A 26,393-nucleotide genomic window follows, 5' to 3' on the forward strand; every position below is an offset into this window, starting at 1 on the left:
TCGAACGTATATAACTCGTAATTCGGATGGAGGGGTAGAGAGAGAAAATGGAACACGCAAACATTCTCTCGCACACATGCGCAAACTCGTACACACCACACACATTAGCTAAGGGCCAGGGTTATTGCGAAAACGTCGCGTCAGCCACTTTGGTCTCTCGGGGGACACTTGCACAATATGCTGCTTTACGATGTAAAGCACCGAATGCGTATGCGTGTGTTTATTCGTCAAATCCGTTGGTTTAAGGGTGACGTAAGCGTCAAGTTTGTGAGTATGCATGGATGCAGAAGTAGCCTCGATGCCTCACCGGTACACTACATTTCATGCGTTGTTATTTGAGTCTTAATTCCTGGCTCTCAGCATATAACATGAACGAACGACAATGCTGCGTTTCCCATGCAAAACTTCCAAATTATTCAAAAAATAAAATAATATTTTTCAAATAAATTATTTTGATATTTAATAATTTTAGCATTGAAAAGGAAGTAAGAAATCATCTTACAAATCGGGTAACTTAAAATAAAACACGTATAGGATCATGTCCTCTCGTAAGTACAAGCTAGAAATATAGTGATGTAAACGAAGTAAAGTTTATGGGCTTTTCTTGAATTTGAATAAATTTTATCAATTAAAAGTACCCTAGGAATATTTTACTCCCACTTATTTTTAGTCAATTTCTCTTATTATTATAATTTTATTATTCTTACACTTTCCTTTCGATCCAAATCTGACTGCATTTTTCGACAATTTTCATATCTCAGAAAATATTTCTCTGAAAACTACGGGCACTAATGGCCTAAAGACCAAAAAAATACCCATAAAAGTTGAAAAGAGTTTTACATTTTCAATCAGTATATTCAGTTATAATAGGCATATTTTACAAACCGTGGATCCAGTGGCGATACAAGTATAATACAAACGATGGATGCAAGTGAATACATACCCGAGCTTTTTTTTCTAATGTCAAATAAAATGTTGAAGGAGATTTATAATTATGACAAAATCAACAATGTAACAGTACATTAAGTTTATCAAATAATAAGTCGGATAATGCGACTCAACTCAGGCGAAAATGGTTTGAGTGAGTATTGACACTAAGTAAAATGGGTGTACGAGTGCATAATGCTAAATGTTTACCAAAGATATCAATTTACTTCCATATATCTTAAAAGAAACGTTCTATGATCTTATTTTAGAACGTTGAAAAGTTTAATCTATAGTTTACCTACGATCGCAAAGTGCAGTGAATAACTGAGATTTGATAAAAAATAGCAGTGCCATCATTTGACAAGGATGTGTTACAGGCACTCAATAAATTAACAAATTGATTTACAATTGATAAGCAGTTGGCTTCAATACTTAAACTTGGCAATACAAAATACATTATTTGATTGTATTCACAAGTATCTAGTTCTGTGATTAACATTGTTAGTTCAACAAACATTCTTAAGATGTCAATAAGAACTATTCTAAAAGATATTTGCTTAGGCTGTTGTTAATAAGCTCAAACTACAGAGCTTATATTTTTTATTCGAAATAATTATCGAATATTTTTTAAATATTTGCAACAGCGTTGGAGACTATGTGTAATATATCATGATAATGCGCCAAGAATTAAACGTTAGTTCTTCAAGGCTCGCTCATAATTTGCGAGGACGTCAGCGTTGACAGCCGACACACACCGAGCGCTCGCGCATAGACGCGCGAGAGCAAAAGCGAACAAGGAGCATACTTTGCGAAGTAATTTATCAAGGTTTCCATGAAGACGATTCTCACCCTTTCCTTGTCATCTGTTCTGGCAACTACAGCTACAACAGCAAGAACAACAAGCGAACAACAGCCGCAGCAGCAGCAGCAGCGAACGCGCGGCAACCATACTTTGTACATTTTACTTTTGCAGTTCTCTCCATTTATTCTCGCGTGCCTTGGCGCACTCGTCTCTTCTAGTGTGTTGTGTGCACATGTATATGAGTCTGTGCAACATACTCATGAAGGTACGAGGTTGGAGAGGCTGGTAGTGGCGGTTGGTGCAAATGAGAGTGTGAGCGAGCGAGAGAGAATGAGAGAGCGATGGACTTGGTGAAAAGTGCAAAACGGATTTCTATTTGTCTGCTACGCCTACCGACCTACGTATACGTACGCATAATATATTTATCTCTCTCGCTGTATCTCTCTCTCTCTCTTCCTTTCGCACTGCGTCTCTCGCGCTTCATCTCCAAAGGATGAAATATGAGGGGGATGTAAATTAAGCCAATTGGCACGAGTGTTAAATGCCCTTTTTTGCGCTCCTCTCTCTTTTACCCCTTAGACTTGAAACCATTTCTCTCTCTTTCTTTCCCTCTTGCTAGAGCTCTCACTCTTTCTCTCTCTCTCTCTCTCGCTGACGTAGAGCTCGGAATATATGTGTACAGTACTTAATGTTCTGTATCTGGGGTGTAATTTGAAGCATTTAACCTTCTTCCCTGACACACATGCACACATGCACACTCTCACGGTCTTGCGCGTATTCGCGCCTCAGTTTGTGTAGGCGAAAAACAGATTTGCCATACGACAAGCAGAGAGTCGTTCACACACCTACACACATACCTACTCTTCTTCGCGCGCGTGTGTGTATGTACGTGCCTGCGTAGAGAATGTAGAGTCAGCTCGAGGATCGCAAGCGTGAAAAGGGTTGTTGAAAATCCGTGGCACAGCCGTGCGAATGCGCGAGAGAGCAGGTAGCACTGCAAGAATTACGCATTCTTGCTTAATCTCTCTTTTAACGGCTTTTCAGTGAGATGCTTCATGGACGTTATGTGTATAAATTGTATTTACATATCTCTAGTTGAGTGTATGGACGTCCTTCCTTACTCGCTTAACATCTCTCTCAATAAGCGTTTACTTTTAATCAGTCCGCTTATGCACGAACTTTTTTCACATAACTCGCGTGGCCTCGATTTTTTGCGTGCATTTCATCGCTGCAGTCCATGTGCCAATTTTGTATGGTGAAACAACTGTCGATTTCCCAGATGAAATTACTCTATTCTTGTCATTCAAAACACTGCAAACTAAAAGTTTCTTTTCCAAACATATTCTTATTATCATGACAATTAGCTTGCGAGCTTTTCATGTACACTAAAGGCAGTTCTGGCCTAAGAAAAACTTGATTTATCTCTATATTTGCATGGAAAATATAATGTATAATACCCAGCAACATTTTATTGCACCTGTATGTGGGTGTGGGCGACCATACTACTAACAGTTGGTTTCAAACATTTGAAAGAGACAGGTGCCGTTGGAGAGAGCCAGCAAAAGCTCTATTCTCCTCATAATCCCTTCTCTTATTTCGTTGATAAATAACAATGCTCTTATATACTCGCGCGCATCTACATAACAATGTTTAACCGTGAAAACAAAGCACTTCATTCGTCCGACTCTTCCTCCAACATATCCATTCAGTAATTAGTTCTCTGTGTCAACGAGCTTTTTTGGCAATAAAAGATTCTGTACCTTTCGTTACGCATTATAGATCACTGCGACATAAACGGTCGACAATATAAATAGTCGCGCAGGCCTATCTTTCTCGTAAGATGAGTCTTTGGGCACGAGCGTAAAGCTCACGGTAATATTCACGGCTCACTTTTCGTTATTATCGAATAAATCAAAAAGTTATTTGAGAAAAAGCACTAGCGTTGCTACCGCTGCTTTGTTAGTTATTCTTTTCTCTTGTGCTACTGCATCTACTGCCGCCGCCGCTGCTGCTGCTGCTTCGTTCTCTGTTGTCTTCGCTCGCTCGCGCGTATGCTTTTACATATTCATCGCCCCAATTTTTTATCCTTTCTTTCACTTCAGCTACCTACGCCTCTTATCCTCTTTTTGCTCTACAACTACAGAAGCTACTACTATTACAACTACTGCTACTCGTGCTAACGACGTTTTTCGTGTTGGCACTGCTGAATAAGAAAAAGTAAAGGGATAGAACTACCCGGTAAATTCATAAAAACTTCTAAGCATCGCCTTCGGATATTATACTACACGTACCACATAAATTCGGATTCTATTAAATAAATATTGCTCCTTCCACATTAAATATGCATTAAAATTTTCTTCTTCTAATTAACAAAAACGAATGAAAAGTCGAGAAGACACGGAGAAAAATGTTAAAGAAACGCGATGATTTCTATTTTCTAAAATATATTTTTAATCGATTATAAAGTATGTGAACAGTTACTTTGCTATAATTTTGCGGTTAAACTAAAAATTCAAAGCCGAAAAATAATTATGTTATGAGATGGACATGAATATGGATTTTAAATAAACCTAAAGAAAGCGCGAAATAAAGAGGTAACTAACGCAACGAGCTAAATAAAGCAGAGCTCTTTTCATTGATGTGTTTTCTCTCCCCTGTTCTTATCACAATATCTCTGCAAGTGCATACAGCTATATATATTCATACAACGTTCAAGTATATACTTATATAGTTTTAGCGTGCGAGCGAATATAGACCTGCACTATATGCTAAAAGGTTCGCGCAGAAAGCTTTGGTCACTATGCGAATGCGAGTCTAACGAAAGCTAGCCCAGATAGTCTTTCTGGGACGTACAGAGATGTACACGTTACTATCTTCCTTTACATCGTGTACGTATTTAGGTATATTATATGTGAGTATGCGCAAGGGTGAGTGTCAATGGCTGCATCAGTACGTGTGAGAAAACCATACACTCACTCGCGTGAAATAAAAAAGAAAAAAAAGCGTATTCTTATGTAAGTTAGTCTATTGGCGTGCTTGCGAGCACTAACCCTAAATATTAAGGTGGCTTTACGTTCTCTGCCGGCTACTGTTGCTGTGAATTATACATTGCATTAAAACATCAGATTCCTAAGCAAACTATACATTTCAAGTAGAAATATATAATTCGAACACGTATGTAAAATAAATAAAGAGGCTCTATTTATGTATAACTGTTGCAATCACCAGATTATCTGCAAATAATTGATGTTATAGTTGAAGATAAATAGACAATTTTAGTATGAAGATATTAATATAAGGATTCACTATTGTTTATGAAAAAAGATTTTTGGGTGCATAAATTTAACAATACCACCGTAATTACTCTAATTAATAACATTTACAAAGATTTAGTCAAAATTAAAATTTAATTAATTTAAATATAAAATATAATGACAGCACGTCATGGAGAATAAATATTGAGTTTCTTATGTTCAGTACAAATTTTTCATTATTTCAAAAAAAAAAAAAAAAAAAAAAATTACATAGACGAGAGCGCGCNAAAAAAAAAAAAAAAAAAAAATACGCGAAGAAAGAAAATTCTTTTACCATTAAGTGAACAATTTTTTGTGCTAGTACAATAACTAGGAGAGAGTAAAAAAATAGTTGCAAAGTGAACAGAATATTCGAAGTAGATGCACAGTTTAAAGCACATACAAGTAGTATATATCACGGTTATGCCAGACACGAGCTTTTACCCTAACAATCGTACTATATAAAGCGATTATTGTAAATGCTCGTTGCTTTATGTGTAATTCTGAACGCTAGTTTCACCTTACACTCTTGATAGTTTTGGGGGCGCTACATATGCCTTCAAAAGTGACTATGTATATGGACGAGTTTGGGTGAAGTTTTTATGGAAATATTTTTCGGAAAGTATCTAAATATTCATCGCGTAGGATGCGCGTTTATCGATGTACGATAATCGTGTTTTCAAAAAGTTTCCCCGACAATGAAGGCCAAACTAGCTTGAGAAGTAGACTAAAAAACAACACATGCATTTTAAAAGTTTCGCGTTTTCTGCAGTATTGATGTTATCTCAAGCTTTTATTATTGGATAGTACATGATTTTACTTTGCACACATGAGGTTATAAGTACTTATAAACATACATTTTTGTTAAATATTACATGAAATAAAAAAAACCTATTATTAAAATACAGCTCAAGATATAAATAATCAAGGTTTCACAACTTCTTTAAGATTAAATCTACGTAAATAGTATTAACGATGATTATCCGAAAAAGCGAATGAAATTTTTGAGGCTCATTTTAAAATATAGTCGAAATTTCAATAATCGTTATGAAATCTCTGAATAAATTATAAAAGAAGACAAGATAGTAGAATATTTAGTAAAATTCTTTCAACTCCCAATTAATTATAAGCTATTTTAACTCTGAAACCAATTGAGATTATAATTGCAGGTCTTTCTTTAAATCATCATTTACCATGATCTCCATGAAATCTTTCGCATAACAAATAAGACAACCCTCTGCTACTAGATGGCGACTATCTTCTTTCGTAAATCTGCAAGTGGAATAGTTAAAATAATCGCATAAGTTACGAATAGTGAAAATAATAGTATAAGATACGAATTTTTTTAAGTCTTAATTTGAATAAAAAAAAATGTTGTGTAGCATCATTATATGATCATGAAATATTGAGCGTTTTACCAGGAACTTGGTTATTTTAGTTTAATACACATTTTTTGGTGATTATCTTTTAGAACATACTGAAGCCATGATTAAAATAAAAATTTTCAAAAAGGGTTTTCAGGAAATCCGTTGAATGTACTCGGAGGAATTGAGTGTGTGTCTTTATTGTGTAATTTTCTAGACATTCACAGTTTTTACGAAAGATAATCAGGATAAATCCCGGCAAAGTTATTTAAAAATATAAGTTTAACCTTGGTTGGTATTTCTTTATGGCCACATTGTACAATGTCAATGAATGATTAAAATTTAATGTTTGTCCAGAAAGTATTTATCACTACTAGCTTTTCATGACATTATATCTTTACATAGAAGGTAAACCGCGCAATTGTGATCCTGAATACGAGATTATATGATTATTATGGCTTTAGAAGCTGCACAAGGTGTAATATAAAAAATAAGAATTCGCATTCTAAAAGCCACGAAAAAAAGTCAGTCGTATAATAGACGGATGAGCAAAAGCAGTGGATTTCTGTAGAAAAATAATCTACCTATCGAATTGACTCCCTTTTTTTCTATCCGTCTTATATATCTTCTTTCCTAGTGCTTATCGATCGCCGCAAAATGGCTTCTCGTTACAATCTAAATTTATTCGCATTCAAAAGTATAAAAGTTTATATGTTTACAGGAGCGTCTTGTAGAGTATTGATAAAATTCCATTCCAAGCATTGTTATACACAGACAAGTGTTAAGGGATTTGGAGTTCAAATGTACTATGTGAAATGTAAGGGCGTGTCTGTGTGTGGCCTATGCCTTACGTTGCGAAACTTTCTTTGCACTGATATAATAGTAACTTGAAAATTTCACATCTCTAAAATACTCAATATCTTTTGGGTGTAATTTTTCCTTATTTACAGTTCATTTACATCAGTATGCAAATATTTTACGTGCCAGGTCTTGGAATAACTTTTCTATTCGTTAATACTTTGTTTTTCGGCAAATATTTAATTTTACATAATTTAGGTGGCTTTGAAATTGACTTGAAAATAAACTTCGATTTCAGCATAAACTTGATATCTCAGAATTTTAATTTCCTGTACTTTGGTATTTTACTAGTAATTATGACCGTGGATGCACAAATGCGTAATTTATGAAAAGATAATTGTATTTTAAAAATTCCCACGCTCGAATCAAATTAACTACACGTACATGCCTAGTAGGAGGCCGATGACTTTTTGAATACTTCATAAATGAATTATACTTGAAATCAGACATGTATCTTTTTAAATCAGAGTTCATTTGTGCAGTAATAAATATATCATATTTTGCAGGGTCGATGTACGAGGAAAACCCATTACCGAAGCTCGTCACCAATCGACGCTTTTTGGTCAAAGAGCTTATTTTAGGACGTCAATTCAAGAGCCAGCGGTTTTGGTGCTGGACGATATCAAAAGGCACGACGCTGCCGTGTATAGATGTAGGGTGGATTTTCATCGAGGACAATCCAGAAGTGTTCGATATAATCTTACTGTTATTGGTAAGCGGATTTTTGCATTATTAAGGGGGGGGTAGGGTCTTGTTCGATGGTTTTCGAGCTGCATTTCAATAATTTTTTTTAAGCACATAGTAAAATGAATTTAACGATAAATTATATACATTATACATGGTTATTTGAAGAACATTTAGTTAAATTTTCAGCTGAAAATAGTGAAAAATAAGCTAACTACAGCAAATTTTCTCACAAAACTGAAAAAAAAACGATCGATTGCGGTGGACACTGTAACTGAACATCTACTCGACCGATTCTTTCCAAAATTTTCTCACTATTTATCTAAATAAATTATGAGGTAATGACGTCGAGATATTTCGTTTAAAATGATTTTTGAGTTTTTGGCATCATTTTGAAGTGAAAAAAAATGACTTTTTTGACAAAATGAAGGCAAAAATTCATCGTACTTGTTCGTAAAAAGCATTAAAAAATATAAAAATTTAAAATATCTCGACGTCATTACCTCATATATCATCTACTTAAATAGTGTATAAAATATGAAGTTGATCGGTCGAGTAGATTTTGAGTGATGGTGTCCACCGGATTTTTTTTACGTTGCATGTGAAAATTTGCTGTAGCGACCTTATTTTTCAGTATTTTAGGCTGAAAATTTAACTGAATATTCTTCAAATAACTATTAATTATGTGTATGATTTATAGATCAATTCGATTTACTATATGTTCAAAATAAAAAAAAAAAAATTTTTTTTTTGAAATTCAGTCAAGACCCTACCCCCCCCTTAATTATTATGATAACACCGCTTCAGTCGGCGTCAAACAATAAACTATTTATTCTTATTTTTATTTATGAATGATAATAAAATAAGTCAGTTACCGTAGAGCTTCCTCTGATAGAAAGCAAAGTACTTGATTCCAAAGGAGAGCAAAAAAGCACGACTCATCATTTTAGATACATAATCTTTTTTTTTCTCGACACTCATACTTTGCACCTGCTACGTAATTGCTCGTCGCACGTATGTACACGTATATAGATGATTTCGAAGCCCATTTCGCTAAGATATATGTACGCGTTAGCGTCGCTAAACGCTTGACTGCTTCTTTTTTTCCCCGCAACCGATCGAAGTCAGTAACAGCACATAAATCGTTTCACGTGCCAAATTGTAACGCTACGGCAGTTATGGGAGATCTTTACGCTTTAGACTGGTTATGATGTTGCGGAAGATGGATATTTTCGATATCATATTTTGCGTCGTTATATTTTTTTTGTTGGAATTACATTATCAACTTCCAATACGATTAGGATTGTGCTCAATGTAAGTCTGATTATCGTATTTCATGTCCATCGATTATTATTTTAATCGTATACGTTTTTTATCCTTTTATACGAAAATGGGAATGTTAATTTGAAACCTCATTATGTCTTGCATTAATTATTCAGCAAATGACGATCCCTTAATTCGCTTCAGTACGAAGTAATGAGATACACATTTTTGTAATTCGTATATTTGACTTTCAATTTAAGCTGCCAAAGAGAGAGAGAGAGAGAGCTGATAACGATCTCGTTATAGAAATGCGCGCTATCGAAGAGTAGATTTCATATTGCAATTTATTATCGATGAAAATTTCGCCCAAAATGACAAAAAAGGTATCGATGTAAAATACGACGACGCATGGTTGGAAAAAGCTATATATACACGAGCCTCCGCGGGGGCAATATGATATATGCACTAAAAGCCCATAACTAGTTGGCAAGTTATACGGAACGGTGTCACAATATAGATCTAAAACCAATTATCTATCTAAATTGAATTTGACAATTACACGCGCAGCGCACGCATATACACACATACACAGCCATTGGACATGGCTATAGCCGAATCCAAAGTGTTCCGCGTTAAACATAAGAGAGCTATCTGCATAACTACTCGCGTACATAGTTCAAGGGTCAGAGACGAGGGTGGAGCCGCGGGGGTGGCGGCGGCAGTAAAGTGAAGGTGCAAAACTACATAATCGCCATTTATAATACGCGAGTGCGCGCGTGGAGCCCAACATATGTGCAGCTACTGTCACGCTATACATACATGCAGTCGCGAGGCCCTTCTTTATGAATTACTCGTCTACGAGAGTAACGAGTTGAGCATTGCAGCAGCAGCAGAAGCAGTGCAGTGGTGCCAGCGGAGCTTCTTCCTTTCTCTCTCTCTCTCTCTCTCTCACTTTGGCTTACCACAAAGTAAAGCATACGAGCGTATACAAACACGCGCGCATACACGCATGCAACAGCGGCGGCGTTGGTGCACTGCAAGGAGAACGTGACACTCACAGCTTAGTTGGCTGCATAGAGTAGGTAGTGCACTGCACGCTATGCAGCATATGATAAAGCGTAGGCATGCGCGCACGCTTGCGTTTGTGTGTGTGTATATGCGTATACGCCTCGCAGCTGGCACTAACTGAACGAATTATTTCGAGGATATAATTCGAAGTCTCGCTCGCGGCAACGACACCGACAACGACGACGACGACGACGACGACGACGACAACGACGACGACAACGAGTCTCTAGCCGCAACGAGCTACGAAGCGTACCTGACTCGTCGTCGTGCGTTCGCTGCAAATTAACCTTACACGCGTGTGCACGCGTATATGCGCAAGCAAACGAGCTGTATGCACCTATCTGTGTGTGCATACGCGTGTGTATATATGTGCGCGTGCGAGGCGTATCGGTAAAATAAGCGCATAAATTATAACGAGCATAATAGTGCGACGAGGCAACAACAGCAGCAGCGTGGCGATGAACAGCGTAGCCCTGAGCTCGGCTATGCGCGTTATAAACTCGCACAAGGGTGCAGAGATGCAAGCGCGTACACGTATATGAGGAGGCATATAATTTCTCTTGCGACTTGAAACGTAAATGCAGCGTAGCAGGGTTAGCCCCTCTGGCTCGAAATAGACGGCAACAATAACAACGATGTACGAACCGGCGTAAGCGGAGCCCCGACCTCGCTGTGTTTACATTTTGATCGGTTGCAGAATTAAACGCCTTATAGTGTGGGAAGCGTAGAAGAGAGGCGCACGCACCACCTCTCTATGTACACGATACAAGACAAAAGCGCCAAACACAGCGATTGCACAAAATTGCCTCGTGTGCATAGACAGGCGCGCGCTGCGCACAATACCTTCGCAACGTGTAGTAGTAGCACGTCGATAGACGTTAGCACACGCGTTGCTCTCTCCCTCTGCGCGAGCGAGTGCATTCGCCAACCATAAATATTTCGATATTGAATTCTAGTGGTTTTTCATTTTCACGTAATTGCAGTCTCGTTATTCAGTCGCCGGGGGCGGCTGTGAAAACGACGCTCTCTCTCTCTCTCTCTCTCTCTCGCTTGCACAAGAGAGCGATGTGTATACCTATACGTATCTATATGTATACAAGCCCGACCCGAGAGAACAGAGAAGCACAGGATGCAAAATGCCGCATCGAAAAGCCCTTTGTAAGATATTGCCGCACGCAGTACAGCGACGCTTAGAGTGGAGTCTCGACAGTTTCTGAAAAATATTAATAAGTCGAGACTTCGATGATGAAAGCGCCACCCTCGATGTATACCAACCTACATACATTATGTATATATCTATATAGCGCAAACCTTTTGATTCGATATTATAATGTATACATAATTACAATAGCTGTTGGTGTTAAGGACTCGAGGGGTGTAAAGCCATCGCGGCGGGGCTACTGCTTCGCCGATGCCGCCCATACCCGCATTATTAATTTTTAATAAACTTTTAAACTACTTGGCTAAATATTGCTCTTTTGTTTTTCCTCGGCCGATCGTAAATTCTCAATTCATAACGGAAATACTTCTCCGATTCATCCGATCTGAAAGCCTTTTGGACGGAAAATATAATTCATTTTCTCTCTAAAGTTTATACCAAATTACGATCAAACTAAGTCATCGAATGCAATACTTCAAGAAATTCGCTATTCTTATTTATGACTTACTTTAAGTGCAATAACGTTCATTTTTCTAGATAGATCTTGACACAGTCGAACACGACTCTTGAATAGCATATAATTCGCCATATAATTTTCTTCAACTAAATCATCAAAATTGAGTTTCGTTCTCTCCTCTACCTCTTCTTTAGCTCTTTTTAAAGAAACCAAGGGCAATTTGTATCTCTAAAAATGACAAACTGAATTTCATTTGTACCTCTTGCGCTTGTAGCGGCAGCAATTGATGTGCGTACACACTCGAGACGATCGAACTTTCAACGTGGACACAGTAAAAAAAAGTACAAGCATTTCTGTGAAAAAAGACTGATGGCTATTCGGCGAATGGTCGAAAAGTAAAATTGGGTGCTAGACGTGGCCAAGGATTTTAATATTTCTACCCATGCATCTTGGCTTCGACTGAAAGGGTAAAAGTAGAAATAAAAATCTGAAAGTTACTCGATAAAACTATGGTATAGTAGCAGCTCGCGTAAGAATAAGATGATATAGTTCGCCTACTGACTTCCAATAGCTTGAAAATATTTTATTCTAGAATGGCTCCGTATAACTCAACAAAAAATATCAGTTAAATATCCGATTGTAAAGTACTTTTTACATTTTAAAATATTTCCAAATAAATTAGTTGAATTCAACTCTATATGAAAATTTTGTGTGGTCATATTTTCTATACTAATATCAAGTAGATAAATCATTTCAAAACTGAAATTGCGAACTTTAGGCTGGGTGCACACAGAGAAGCCATCTATGTTTTTAAAGTTATTTTAAACTCTTACATGAAACTTTTTCTATTGTTGGTGCAGAAAATTAACTACATAATAAAAATGGGAAAAAATATATTTATGAAGCCTAGAAGCTCGGGCAAAGACAAAATTTAAAAAACTACAAAATAAAGTCAATATTTCTTGCGTACTAAACCATTTATGTTTCGACTGAAAGTGAATATGTGTGTAGTAATACTGACTACACAACGACTAAAGATTCTGCTCAAAACTTCCCGGACCAATGTGGCAATAGTCGCTAAACATAGCAAACGGACGCATTCAGACATAACATTTTCGATTTACACTGAGCCATATCAATCGGCATAAGAGTAAGTTTTATTGAGTTTAGTCATGTGAAGCTCTATGCATATGATTTGTTTTATAATCGATGATTATTTTGAGCCAAGGGTTGTAGCATTATTTTTTATTCACTATTTTCTTGGTGGCTGTGTGAATACACGTGCTCTAGTATATTAAATATTTTTCCTATTTTCAACTTTTATAACCTCGCTGCATTATGTATTGTGTTCCGGCAAAAACTGCACTACCTTAATAAAATTGCTATCATCTGCGAGGAAGAAAGAGAAAGAGAGAGAGAGAGAGAGAGAGAGAGAGAGAGAGAGAGAGAGAGAGAGAGAGAGAGAGAGAGAGAAAGAGAGAAAGCGAAAAAAGAGGGGGTAGCATAATCAGCTAAGGATAATCAAGCGCCAATAACAATTACCTAAATGAATGTCTTTCCTTTTGTATAGAGTGTAGTTTTAATCTAAAAATATTTAGCATACAAATGGATTTTCGTGATAACGTGTATACACTCACAAGCATGAGAATCTTGCAGTTGAGAAGAAGGAAAGAAAGTTCTTTATTCGACGGATGTTTACTTCGTACTAATATTAAGAAAATTGTAAGGTATTATCAATTTAATAAAAGCAGCTCTGTTTATTGAACATTTGAATAACAATTGTTTCATGAACAATTTAGACAATGCTTTCCTTTAGTGTTATCTCAAATCAGTTTATTTACGCATTTTTTCATATAAATAATGCACTTTTATATGAGACTAAATGAAAAGCTCAATGATTTAAGGTATATCGAAATGCGTCGTGTTAACCACATTTTTGAATGTTTTGTCATTAAAACACGCTTGTTGACTTGATATTTGAACTTGGTGTGAAACCAATGTTTTGGATTGAATCTTTTATATTTTGAAACCCAGTTTCAAAATTAAATATGTTACTTAAAAACTCACAAATGTTAACCATATTTAGTCAATTAAAAAACGGATTTACACCAAGTGTTGTTTCCATATTTCGATGCCGCTAGAAAATTGTTTACAACAAAATTTTAAACTGTAAATATTTGTACACTAAAAATAAACTTTTAATTTTTTTAACACTAAGAATATAAAATAACTAAGGTCAATAATTAAAATTTAGGAATTGATTGGCAATTCACTCAACTTTAATCGTACCGAACGCACTAGACCTCGCAGTAGACTGTAAAAACTCGAAACGGTAAAATCGATTAATTACAAACTCTCTTCACGCCCACAAAACAATCTATGCTCTAATTTGCCCTACGATTCTAAAGTCAAGTACCTAAAAATCCTTACTGCAACCTGATTTCTCTTATAGCAATTGAATTATGATTTAAGATAATATTGCTTGATTACCGACTTCTAGATTTTTTTAATCTAAATTTTTATAGCTTCAGGCAAATTTTCATAAATTTCAATTAACTATATCTGGCCTTTCGGGATCGATAATTTTTCTCATGAACGAACTCCATTGATATGAAATATTTAACAATGAGTTGATTAAAATTAACTCTCGATTCGGGAAAACTCTCTTTTCAATCAATGCCAAAATGTGAAAAATGTTGGCATTTATGTTCAACGTTCTTTTCGAGCAATTGAATAATCAAAATTCATCGTTTCGATCGTGCCGACAAAGGCGTAGCAAGAATTGAAAAAAAGAAGTAAATAAAAAATATATATGTTGAACTTTCTTTCTTTTACCCTTTGGAGAGCTTGACATGAAAATCGTAGCAAATCGAGTGAAATGGAAAAAGAAAAATAAAAGCGTCGGGACGCTGTGTGGTTTTAACCACGATTCGTTAGTGCATTCTTTCCAAGTTTTCCGAAGAACGACCGTTTGGCTTGCTCCGGCTGCGCTGACCATCGAGTGGTGGCTTTAAAATTAACTTAATTAGAATTGCCGTCCTCGACGCAGCAGTGCCGGGCAGCTGTAAGAAGAACAATGGAAACGTATGATATTGCCTATATATATAGAGATACATGTACGTCTATGTATATATATGTATGATGACACCACGCTTAACGCTCAGCCGCGTTGTTCAAGTCTGTCGTCGTTGCGTCCCTGAAATTATCAGTCGTTTGAGCATAGGACCCATTGATCATCTCTTTGTTTAATTGACATCCTGAGTGTCGAGTGGCTCTATCCCTTTCTTCTTCCCCTTGCCAGCTCTCTACTGCTTCCTTGCTACCTCTCTCCTTTTGCTTTCACTCACACATTTCACGATATTTCGTGCAACGCATTCGACCATTGACATGAAGCGTTACGGATTTTAAAAAGATCGACCAAAACTACATTCACAGCAATGCTTTTATTATCAAAAATTATTAATCCTTGTTTATAAAAAATCAATGCTTATAAATACCGGACTATACGATTAGTTTGGTTCCATGGGTTTGATAGACTATTTTAAAAAGTATTATTTTATATTTGAAAATCTTTATCATTTTACCAAAAAGCAGTATTCAGATCGATTAAGGAATACGTAAAATTTAAATGGTCCCTGTATCCCATTGGATCATTCTAAGGAAGAAGAGGGGCTACGTTACTAGATACCGGGAGACCCCAAAAAATTGTTGGTAGCAGGTGAAATGGTCTTCTTGTTAGTAATAAGCTATTCTATATGATTATTATTCAAAATTGCTTAAATTGAAGTTAATTCTGCAGAATTGCATAAAAAGTGCATGAAGTGCATCGAAGGGCACGCAGATGCATCGACCAAAAGTATCTAAGCCTCGTAGGTATAGGTGGTGTAGCAAAATAATAATACTAGACGAGACTCGGGCAGAGCGTATATATTTAGCAAAAAGTCAAAAATTCATGTGCATCGGCCGGGAATCGAACCCGGATCGCCCGCGTGGCAGGCGAGCATTCTACCATTGAACCACCGATGCTTCTTGGAAGATGATAACGTATCGACAAATTTGAAGTATTTTGAACATTTCCAGTAAATACCTTTCGTTTATTTTTTATTAAAAGCTCATCTAGACAGCAATTATAAAAATATTGTATACCATGATAGAAATAATTAAAAGTACTTTTGCATAATTGCATAAAAAATGCATCAAAGTGCATTCTGCTCGAATATGTAGAAACCATTTATATGAATTTTCATGTATGAGAAAAAAAACACTAAAATTTCGAAATGTATGTTGGCTAATTGCATAAAAAATGCATACGATTGCACAAGCAACTTAAAAAAATAAATTGTTGGAACAAAAAGTCGTATAAAATTGTAATTGCCACTAGTATACTTTGATATATAAAATTAAGTTAATTGGTATACAATTCAGTGAAAAATAATCGCGATGCCAAAAGGATTAGGTCATTGTTAATTATTTAGCTCACTTTGCCGAAATTTATATATTTCCGAGTGCATAACAATCATTTATCATCGGAGCTTCAAAGTTGCGCCCAATACATTACCCGAAAGCTCACATGTTCGCTCGGGATCTGGACAATATATCGCCTTGGTTGGTACGTCATGCGACTCGACGCGCGCCTACAACTAATAAAGCATCGCCAACACATATAGGAAGCGTCAATCTCTATGAGAGCCCATATACTGCATCGGATCCCGCATATGTGCATAAGCCTCGCTACTGCCACGCGCTCGTCGATTAGCATCTTGTAAGCGGGTCAGATCGATCTTGTACCAGCTCTCCAGGCTGGTTTTCGCCTTGCTCGCGTCCATGTGTCTATGTGCGCGAGTGTGTGGCGTGCGCGCGTGTGTGTATGCGAGTGGCTGAGTGTGCTAGTGCGAGCTCATGTGAATACTAAATCTACATGTCTGTGTATGCGTTCATCTACGTACGTGTAACTCGCTCATATAATATCCCTGTGTGAATATGTATGCGTGTAAACGTAATTGTGTGCAGACGACGTGATTTAATTTAACGATAAGCTACGGCCAATTTAAGCTACTTCCGTTGGTCACTGCCTATGTTCTCTCCTCCTCGTCCTTTCTTTCTCTCATCTTTTTCGCTTTTCGTGTTTTCGAGCTACTCTCTTGATTGTACTCTCTGCGCTCCTGGGTTCTCGTGCAATAATACCGCGAATGAAATACAGAAGAGTGAATTTTTTTTTATGCAATATTCACAACCATATCATTTGATCGCAATATTCAGATGTATTGACTGATGTTATTGTATTTTTCTAGTTCCACCAGAACAGCCACAAATTTTTGATAAATGGGGCCGGACGATGAACGGAACGTCGTCGCCGTACGAGGAAGGAGAAACTCTTTCCCTTACTTGTCACGTAACTGGTGGTAAGTATTTATTTTACAATAAACATTAAATAATATATGATATTTGTAGCCCTATCCTTTCCCCATCTATTAGATTAATTGAAATGAGTTTTAAGAGAACTAGTTCTAATATTACACGACTTACATGCACATACAAACAAGAAGGGACTATAACTTTAGTAATTTCAACTTTTACTTCTAATGAAGTTTCAATCATACTCTCATATCCTCGGCTTATTATATAGTGTGACATAATATGCCTAAGTGAAAAGTTTCATTCCCATTCTGATTTCTCATCCCTGCCTCGTTTGGCGAGCATCGAAGTATATAACGAGGGAGGTAGACTAAGAAGAAGCAGAAGAAGACAAGTGTCAACGTTCTGAATTGAGAAATACCGAGTCGAAAACACTGTTCCCCGTAGTTTTCCGCTGTTTACTTAAGCAAGTAGGATCCAAATTTCTGTTTATAAACCACCGCAACTTTCACAACTCGCCTTGAAAGATTATTTCTTCCTCTCTGCTATTTGTATTTCTTTCTTTTCGACATTTACTCTTTCATTTGTTTCTCGCTATGTCACTTAAAACTTGGTTTTTCCCCTATATCCACTATCGCTGGATTTTTCTTTTTTAGTATAATTTATCTTTATCTACATTATGCAAAAATTAAACTTGGTCAGGGTGCAAAAATTCGAGGATAGTGCACATTCAATTGAGACTGTCCAATAAAGTGCATGACCAAGTTTGATTAACATACGGGGTGACAGCTTCATTTGGCTCCTAAGGTTGAATTTACAAGCTAAGCACCGACGCTAGTCATTCAACGCGCTGCACTGTACATAATTATTCTCATTCGTACTTTTGTACAAGCAACTGGAAGTTTAACAAGCTTCGCTTTGACTGTGCGCGTACTAGAGTTCGCATGGTTCCTTCGTCGTTCCTTTGCTTCGCCTCCCAGTCACATAGTCATCTTCTGCTTTCCCCTTTTCCTCTTTTTCTTCTTCTTCTTCTTCTTCGTCGTCGTCGTCGTGATCTTGGCCGTTTTCATTCCGAGTGGTCTGCGCGCGACGCGGCAAGCTCTTCAAGCTTTTTTAAAGCTCGCGTACAGTTTAATCTGCAAGATTTTGCGCAAGCACTAAGCTCCTATCTCGTTCTACTAGAGTTGAGAAGGTCATCATTTTGCCTAAATATATAGATATAAGTACAAAGATAAATTAAAATTGACACCACGATTATTTTTCTTTTTACGATTTTAATGTAGGAAATAAATTACCTCACTATTCCCTTTTTCGAGCGAAGGAGAAAATATTATAATTTAAATGTTTGATAATTTGTAAGTTTGAATGCTTTTTCAAATACTTAAAATAGTAAACAGTATCTAAAAGTATAATCCATTGCTAAGATCTGCTAAAAGAATTCTCTTATAACTAAAACGAAAAACATTTAAGGTTTAAATGAGCATGTCATATTTGAATGTAAATACACACGTATCTTTCATTTATTTCACGTGCTCAACGCACCTCCTTTTTCTTCGTTGCAAGCGTGGCGCCCGCGCTAAGATATAACACAAGGCAACTACCGCTCGGCGAGCTTCATCTAATTAAGTATGCGGAGCTGGGTAAACTTTTCTCTTAATTAAAGATCGAGCGGCAAAATTTACGGACTGGTAAGGGAACACACGTACCCCTCCCCCCCCCCCCNCCCCCCTCCCACGCACGAAGATGCACACAAAGATATGCGAGACTAGTATGTGTATAAAGACATTCATCAAGTCGCGTCGAGGCTTTGTGTAGCCTCTTCTTCGTATGTACTGACTTATCGAAAGTTACTTTCATTTATTTGAATTATTTATTTGAACTGCACATAATTAAAGGGGGAAGGAGATAGTTAAACTAAGTCGATGAAATGAAAGTTATCCAGCTGAAGTTAGAGTTAGGCAAAGATCGGAAAACAAAATTATTCCAACTTGTCGGAAAAAATTAAAACTTTTTCTCATGATGGTATTTCTAGTTCTCTCCCTCTTCCCCTCTGTTACTTTTTTTGGCATACTTTCTTTCAAGTACGAATCAGAGCAGTAGTAGCAGCAGTAGCTCAGCAGAGTCCTTAATTAGAGGGGAATCTCAGCGGACGAAGCGTGAGAAAAATTACAACTCCGTGAGATACCTATTACTTTTACTTACACACGCACAAACACTCTAACACAATCGCACATGCACTTACAGTACGAGTAAAAAGAACGAGAAAATGAAGTTATTTTGTTTCAGCCGAAAAACCCGATGTAATTAAATTTGATTTGGTAAATTGTGTTCCTGATAAGTTAATACTTTTTACATAGCTTCGTGTTCGTAAGAAATATATCTCCAAAATGTTGAACTTAAAATTAATTTATTGTTTTCAAATCTCTTTATGTGTGTTCAAGTGAAAACTATCATTAATTTTTCCAACAATCGTCGTGGCTATTCTATAGCTCATATGGATAAACAAATTTTTTTTTAATTTACATAATCATTTCCTTTGCTGAGTTTAGGAATTTTAAAACGTTTCAATTAAAAAAAAATTGATAGAATAACACACATTTTTACTGTAGCCCTGGTAGAAATTTTAAAATTCTGAAGGAAACTCTTACGCAAGTTAATCATATTTCGCATGATTTATACAATTATCGTGACTTTGTTACTTGGAGATTTACAAATGAATTGGTACTCGCCATCTAGTGGTGGAATGTGAAAGTGGTATTATCGTATTTTGAAAATTGATCTAAATTTTTTGAAACAATACAGATTTTCATAATCGGGTTATTCAAACAAAATAATTTATGGTGATGTATTTTGGAAGTACTTGAAATGTTTGGTCATTGCCCTATTATTAATTTTAAACATTCCACTTCAGAGTTTCATTTGTTATAAACTGATTATTCAAAAAAAAAAAAAAAATTAATTATTTTCATGAGAAAAAAATCGTTAATGAGTTCTTGTTCTGTGTGATTTGTACATCAATAGATTTCAAGAAATGATTGTACCTTGCATATTGAAAACACATAATCTGCAGAAACAATGTACGTCTAAATGAATTCGTAAAAAATTTACGGAATTTTCATTTTTACACATGCTCAAAAGGAGACAGAAGAAAAAGCTCGCTCCTCTATTATTTTAAGAATCAAACGATTCATTACTTTTTCCACTTTTACAATAAGCCATTGTCGAGGCATGCATGTGCAGTCGTTCGGTGCACGTATAAGGTATCGATCGCGGGGATATGTATGTACGTATGCGCAGGCAACGTGCACTCAAAAACAATGAAGTCAACTGCAAATGTGTACGCGCACGCATTCAAGCTCTGCTAGCTATGTTAGAACAAAAAAATGCTTAACTGCTTGCGTATACTTCTGGCTGTGTAAGCTCCGGCTGATAAAATACAAAATGAAAAACAAAAGGGGCAAAACTGGCGGCTAGAAAAAAAGGTACAGCAGGCTTGCGGGGGCGTACGCGAACTGCTTGTTGGACTCGAAAGTGAAGATTATTCGAGTAAAAAATAAGTTCAGGAAAAAGAGATAATAAAGATAAGCAGGAGCAAATTTTTTTACGCTTTATATAACGGGATGCGGCGGTGTCGTTGTTAGGCTCTCGCTCGCGCGTATTGTGTCTCCGCACCTTTGCACATTTTTACTTTTATGTATATATCGCAGTTACTGCCGAGGTTCATCTCTTGCCACTACTTTCTTCCGCCTTTTTTCGTCTTGCCTTGCTGTCTTTAAAATCGCAAGCACGTCTCAAAAACAACACCGCCACTACTATTACGATATACTGCTACGACTACAACTACCCTTGCCACCACTGCGAGCACCGCTCGACTACGTAAAGCAAGCGTAAAACAAATTGTCTTTTTAAAATGCAAGTCAAGGAACTCGACGAGTGTTTCTCTATACGTATACATGCAGACATGTATTATAGGTACAATACATATATTTATGTGTGTGTGTGTGTGTATGTGTGTGTATGCGCGTGTTTGTGTGAGAGGATGCATGTTTACGTATGTGTGTGCAGGAAAACTGAGTTAAGTTTCACAAGCCAAGAAGTTGGGTATGTTTGTAGTGGAGTGGGGATAGGGCTTTATGCTCATTGCTACGTACTACCAGTATAGTGGATGTGGAATGACGCGCAACTACGGCGATGACGGCTGTAACGAGCTGAAAATATATCTTGAGTGTAACGAGTATGAAAAAGAATCTCTTCGCGGCGTATACATGTGCACGAGTCATTCAAAAGAAACTGGCAGGACAAATAAGTCGTAAAAAGAAATAAGTTGTACACTACGTCGTATATACACGTGCACGAATATGTGTCGCACGGGAGAAAATAATAGTCTTTTCGTGAAAATATCAGACTGCGAAAAAGCTCATGATAGACAGCTGCGATCTGCTCTACATTCTCTTCTGGCCTTATCATTAATTTTTCGAACGAACAAAAAAAATCTTTCAAGGTATTTTCGTTCGCTAACAGCGTAAAATTACACCAATGAATGAAACTGTGTCAATGCCGGCCCTATCAAAACACTTGTCCCTGGCAAATCAACGAAATGAAGTGGGACTTTCTTCGCCCCGCAGCAAAGTAAGGTTTATTTGGGTAATTATTCCGCTGGTTGCTACTGCAAATGAGACAGTCAACCAAAGCCTTTTACTTGTTCTCTCTCCCTCTCCATCTCTCTCTCTTTTCTAACAATACTCCATGTTACGCGGCCTTCCGGATTCAGTACTTCATTTAGTGGCATGAATTCGCAAGCTCCTATTACTATATGCTGGCGTGTCGCTCTGGCACGACGTTAGGCGTTGAAAAGATTTGTAAAAAGAAAGACAGACAATAAGAAAGTGAAAAGATAATGAATTTAACAAAAATACAGGTACTGCAGTATAATAGATGAGGTTTTCTATGCTTTTAATGATGCACGTAATAGAAAGAAAATATTTGAACTTAATTTTCAGACGTCAAATTATGTGATCCCATTTAAAACAATTCGGGATTCCTTCAAGTATTTAAATATCATTGCATTATTATATTTTAAGAAAAATACTGTGAAACTGCCAGAAAATTGACTCAATTCCAAATAAAATCTTAAATCAAACCTTTAAACTTCATATTACAAATGAAACAAAAAATTGTATGTATTCTATCGTACGAAATCAATTTTATCCTAACATGTAGAATTCAACATTTCTTTTAAATTTTTTTACTACGGCCAACGAAAATAAACTTATCTCTAGCAGCATATTTTTTGTTGAGATACAAAACTACATCGAGCAATGGGAAAAAATATATATTTTTTGCACAATCGTCTATTCAGGCAAGTATACATGTATTGGCAAACGTATTCAACGACCCTCATAACAACCATGATTCATACGTTGCTATATATGTACTCTGGTATACAGAGTAACATTTTCTAACTGCAATGCCTTTCTTGTTGCGTTGGCCCAATTTTGACCGAATCTCTTGTAGACTTCTAATGATGCTCTCAGCCAGTACATACTAAACTTCAAAGCGTCTTAGCTTCAGCCTATTGCAAGTTATTGTTATAAAATTGATATATGAATAAATTGTTATAACAACTCGAATTATGAATTGCGACTTACAAACTGGGGCTAGTACTTCCAACAGTTCGTTATTATTTTCATTACGCGAGTCGACCAGTAGAAATTCGCTCTCGTTATTCCAAAGATGGTTCGAGATTTTTATGAGTGGGACTTTGAGTTGTCAAGACGATTCAACTCTGTCCTTGGCTGAATGCCTAAAAAGAGGATGATGTAGGGTTTGCGAATAAATTAATGCAACGCATAAATCTTTAATTATCTAATCGGCCGCCGATGCCTCGTTTACTAGGCTCGTTCTTCCAGCGTCCACAAACATTTATTCAGCTCCTCTTTGACCAAGACCCTGGTACTCTGTCTAGGGGGTCTATTTTTAATCATCGACTTTAGCTAAAACGAAGAGTGCTCTTTTCCAAATGCAAGTGCAGTACACTGCTCGGGCTCAAACAAATCCCTCGATCACTTGTGGTTTCGCGACTTTTCGCGGCATCGCACTCGATCTCAGCGCGTGGATTTTAATACGTTCTCGCACAGGTTCTCGATTGACCAGCTTTGCATCGAAACTCATTTTTCTTGGCCATCCATCTTCTGTCTGCAAATTCTCAAGTGGAGAAAATTCACAGGACTACTCACTAATATCATTAGCTCATAAACAAGCTTGTGCGATATATCTCGGGCGAAAATCATGACAAGTCTCCTGGTAGAAATGCTCAACATTAATAATCTTTCTATTATTAAAATGTATACTTGCATAATTTTTTCTTTATATCGATTTTCCAAAAACGGCTCTGCGAAGTCTTATGTATCGTTACGATGAACAACTTCAATTTAATATGGGAAATCTATTCTAACAATCCGATCAAAGTTATGCAAAAATACATTTTTAGGAATCAGTCAGTAAAAACGAGGCTATGGCATCGTGTTATTGGCTTGTTTATGGTGATTTTTCTAATCCAATATGATGCTAAAAATATTATGCGCTTATTGAATGACCTAATAATGTCAATTTGATTGTTTAAAAAAATTTTGACCAATTTTCAACCACCTCATCTACGTTGATATCACTTTAAGCCTCTACCACTAGATGGAGAGTATCAATATCTGTATATCTGCTAGTGGCAGAGTAAAAATAATTGTACATAAGTCAAATCAATCGTCCTATCTGTATAAGTCGTTCGGAAGTTTTTGATATGGACTAACAAGGAGACCTTCTCACCTTCGGGTCATGGATTTGCTCCAAAAATTTTTTGGGGTCTCCTGGTACCCTATACTGAAGCTCTCTGTGCTTAGTTTGATCTCATGTGCCTTAGGGCCCATTTTTTAGAGGATTTTCCACATTATAAAAACATCTTTGTTACTTTCTATATCGATATAGAAGTACTTGAACGAAAAAGTGCAACGATAAAAAGTTTTTTAATTTTTCAAAGAATCTGCTTGAATTTTTTCAGAATTTTGGGGACCATCTGCCACTCTCTTTAAGAAGTCCTAAAATATATAAAAAAAGCGTGCAATTTGGACCTCTTGAATTAAGTGATAGATGGTCCCAAAAATTCTGAAAAAATTCAAGCAGATTCTTTGCAAAATTAAAAAACTTTTTATCGTTGCACGTTTTCGTTTAAGTACTTCTATATCGATATAGAAAATAACAAAGATGTTTTTATAATGTGGAAAATCCTCTAAAAAATGGGCCCTAAGGCCCATGAGATCAAACTAAGCACAGAGAGCTTCAGTATAGGGTACCAGGAGACCCCAAAAAATGTTTGGAGCAAATCCATGACCCGAAGGTGAGAAGGTCTCCTTGTAAGTTATTTGGAATTGTTTTCACGTTTTAGTATTAATACAATTCATTTTCGTAAAATGCGGGTGAGAATTTCTACTCTCCTAATTTATAATGTTTGTACTTTTTATGTAAAAAAAAAAAGAAAAAGAAAAAGAGGATTTGTACAGAGTACAGGTAAATTCATCAAATAGCTATAATATGCAGAAACCGTCATTATAATACACACATAGCAAGAAAATGTTCTCGTACCCCGGTGCGTACATACAAAGGTAAATGCAGTATTCTACAAGTTGAAGTCTGAAAGGGAATCGACAAGCCAGCGTAGTATTTTTCGCTCGTTTCGCGTGTATCTCGTTGCCCCACGATTGTTTCAACACCCCATATTTAAGTATAGGCTACTGGCAAAAACACTTACCAATACTGCGTTTACATTTATACATGAAACTAGGGTGTAAGTTAGATACTGCATAGAGATAAATAATATTGCAACCGAAAGCCACCCTAATAATTTGTATCGGTATCGCAGTATTATTATTCGATTTATGCCTCCATTACTACTTTTTATCCACTATTGCAGCGAATATAATTATTTTTATCATCTGTATTCTAACAAATAGATATTTTTTCAATTTTAGTAGCTGCACGCGAATCAAATCCAACAAATTTATGAAACTGTTCGGTCGAGTATACCGAACAGAATTGTTTTATCAAAATTGCACTATAATCGCAGATAATAAACTCAAAAGTTAAAATGTTGACATCGAGATCGTGTGAAACGACTCAAAAGCGCGAGTCTGATAAGCTCGCAGCTATTCATAATATAATGTGACACGGACGAACGTTTTGGTGAATTTATGGGACTATTTTACATAAACATACGTATATTTTTGTGTACGTCCAGCCGCGTGGAATTATATCTTTTGCTCGTACGTATGCTCCTACGTGGTTTTTCAAAAAGAAAAGTTGAAAATGTTCAATAAATTATTTTCTCCTGATTATTATTCACGAGAAAAGTTGCGAATTATGTGGCTCATGATAAACAGAAACAAATTATTCAATTTGTCATAATCTAAGCGCGGAGGCTATTGTATAAATACGTAGCATATAAGCGACACCTCTAAAAGTTAGCAACATTAAATATTCTTTTTAAAACCCCCTGAAGGTAACATAAAACTTAACGACTTTTTAAAAAATGCAAACATTACTTGTTCTTTACACGCGCTTTCCGAGCGAGCTGTGCGCGCCACGCTGCCACTGCCACTGCTGCTGCTGCTGCGTATGGGGCGCGCCCCGAGAAACGAAACGAGTAAAATGAGAGTACAATATCCACTTTACGTACGCGATTATCCATTAAAAAAAAAGGAGCCTCGAGAATGAGATATGTGCGTATGAAAACCATACTCGCGCCGAGAGCGAAGTTAATGAAAGTTTAATTCCTAAAAGTGCTAAAGGAAACGAGGATAACCCGGCTGGCGTTTCGTCTAAAGTCACCGCGCGCGTACACACGCAGCCACACACACACGCGCGCACGTGGATATTCACAGACTAACGGCAAGCTGGGATAAGGGACAGAGAAAAAGAGCAAGGAGCTTAAGCGAAGTACAAAGGCTTGATATGTTTTTTAGATTTACGCGAGGTGACATCGCGATGCGAGAAGGATCGCTGCTTTACTCTATTGCTACACGTATATATGAACCGCGTACAAACAGCACTGGATGAAAGAAAAACTTCAAGGTTTTCTTTTTAAAATTTCAAACGATCCCTTTAGTACACAGCCGTA

The 26,393-nt window shown here is 36.6% G+C and overlaps 1 protein-coding gene and 1 non-coding gene across 2 annotated transcripts in view; one reads left to right on the forward strand and one right to left on the reverse strand.

Moving 5' to 3' along the window:
* Positions 1–26,393, forward strand: part of LOC106653804 (nephrin-like) — a 212,266-nt gene that overhangs the window by 131,777 nt on the left and 54,096 nt on the right. Inside the window, exons 3-4 of the mRNA XM_023462647.1 lie at positions 7,751–7,956; positions 17,167–17,277. Of these exons, the coding sequence (XP_023318415.1) occupies positions 7,751–7,956; positions 17,167–17,277 (317 nt within the window). The remainder of the gene's footprint in view (positions 1–7,750; positions 7,957–17,166; positions 17,278–26,393) is intronic.
* Trnag-gcc lies at positions 15,831–15,901 on the reverse strand. The gene has a single exon. It is a non-coding gene; the product is annotated as a tRNA-Gly (tRNA).

The sequence above is a fragment of the Trichogramma pretiosum genome, unplaced genomic scaffold, assembly GCF_000599845.2.
Source record: "Trichogramma pretiosum strain Unisexual culture from Peru unplaced genomic scaffold, Tpre_2.0 scaffold11, whole genome shotgun sequence".
Classification (NCBI taxonomy): domain Eukaryota; kingdom Metazoa; phylum Arthropoda; class Insecta; order Hymenoptera; family Trichogrammatidae; genus Trichogramma; species Trichogramma pretiosum.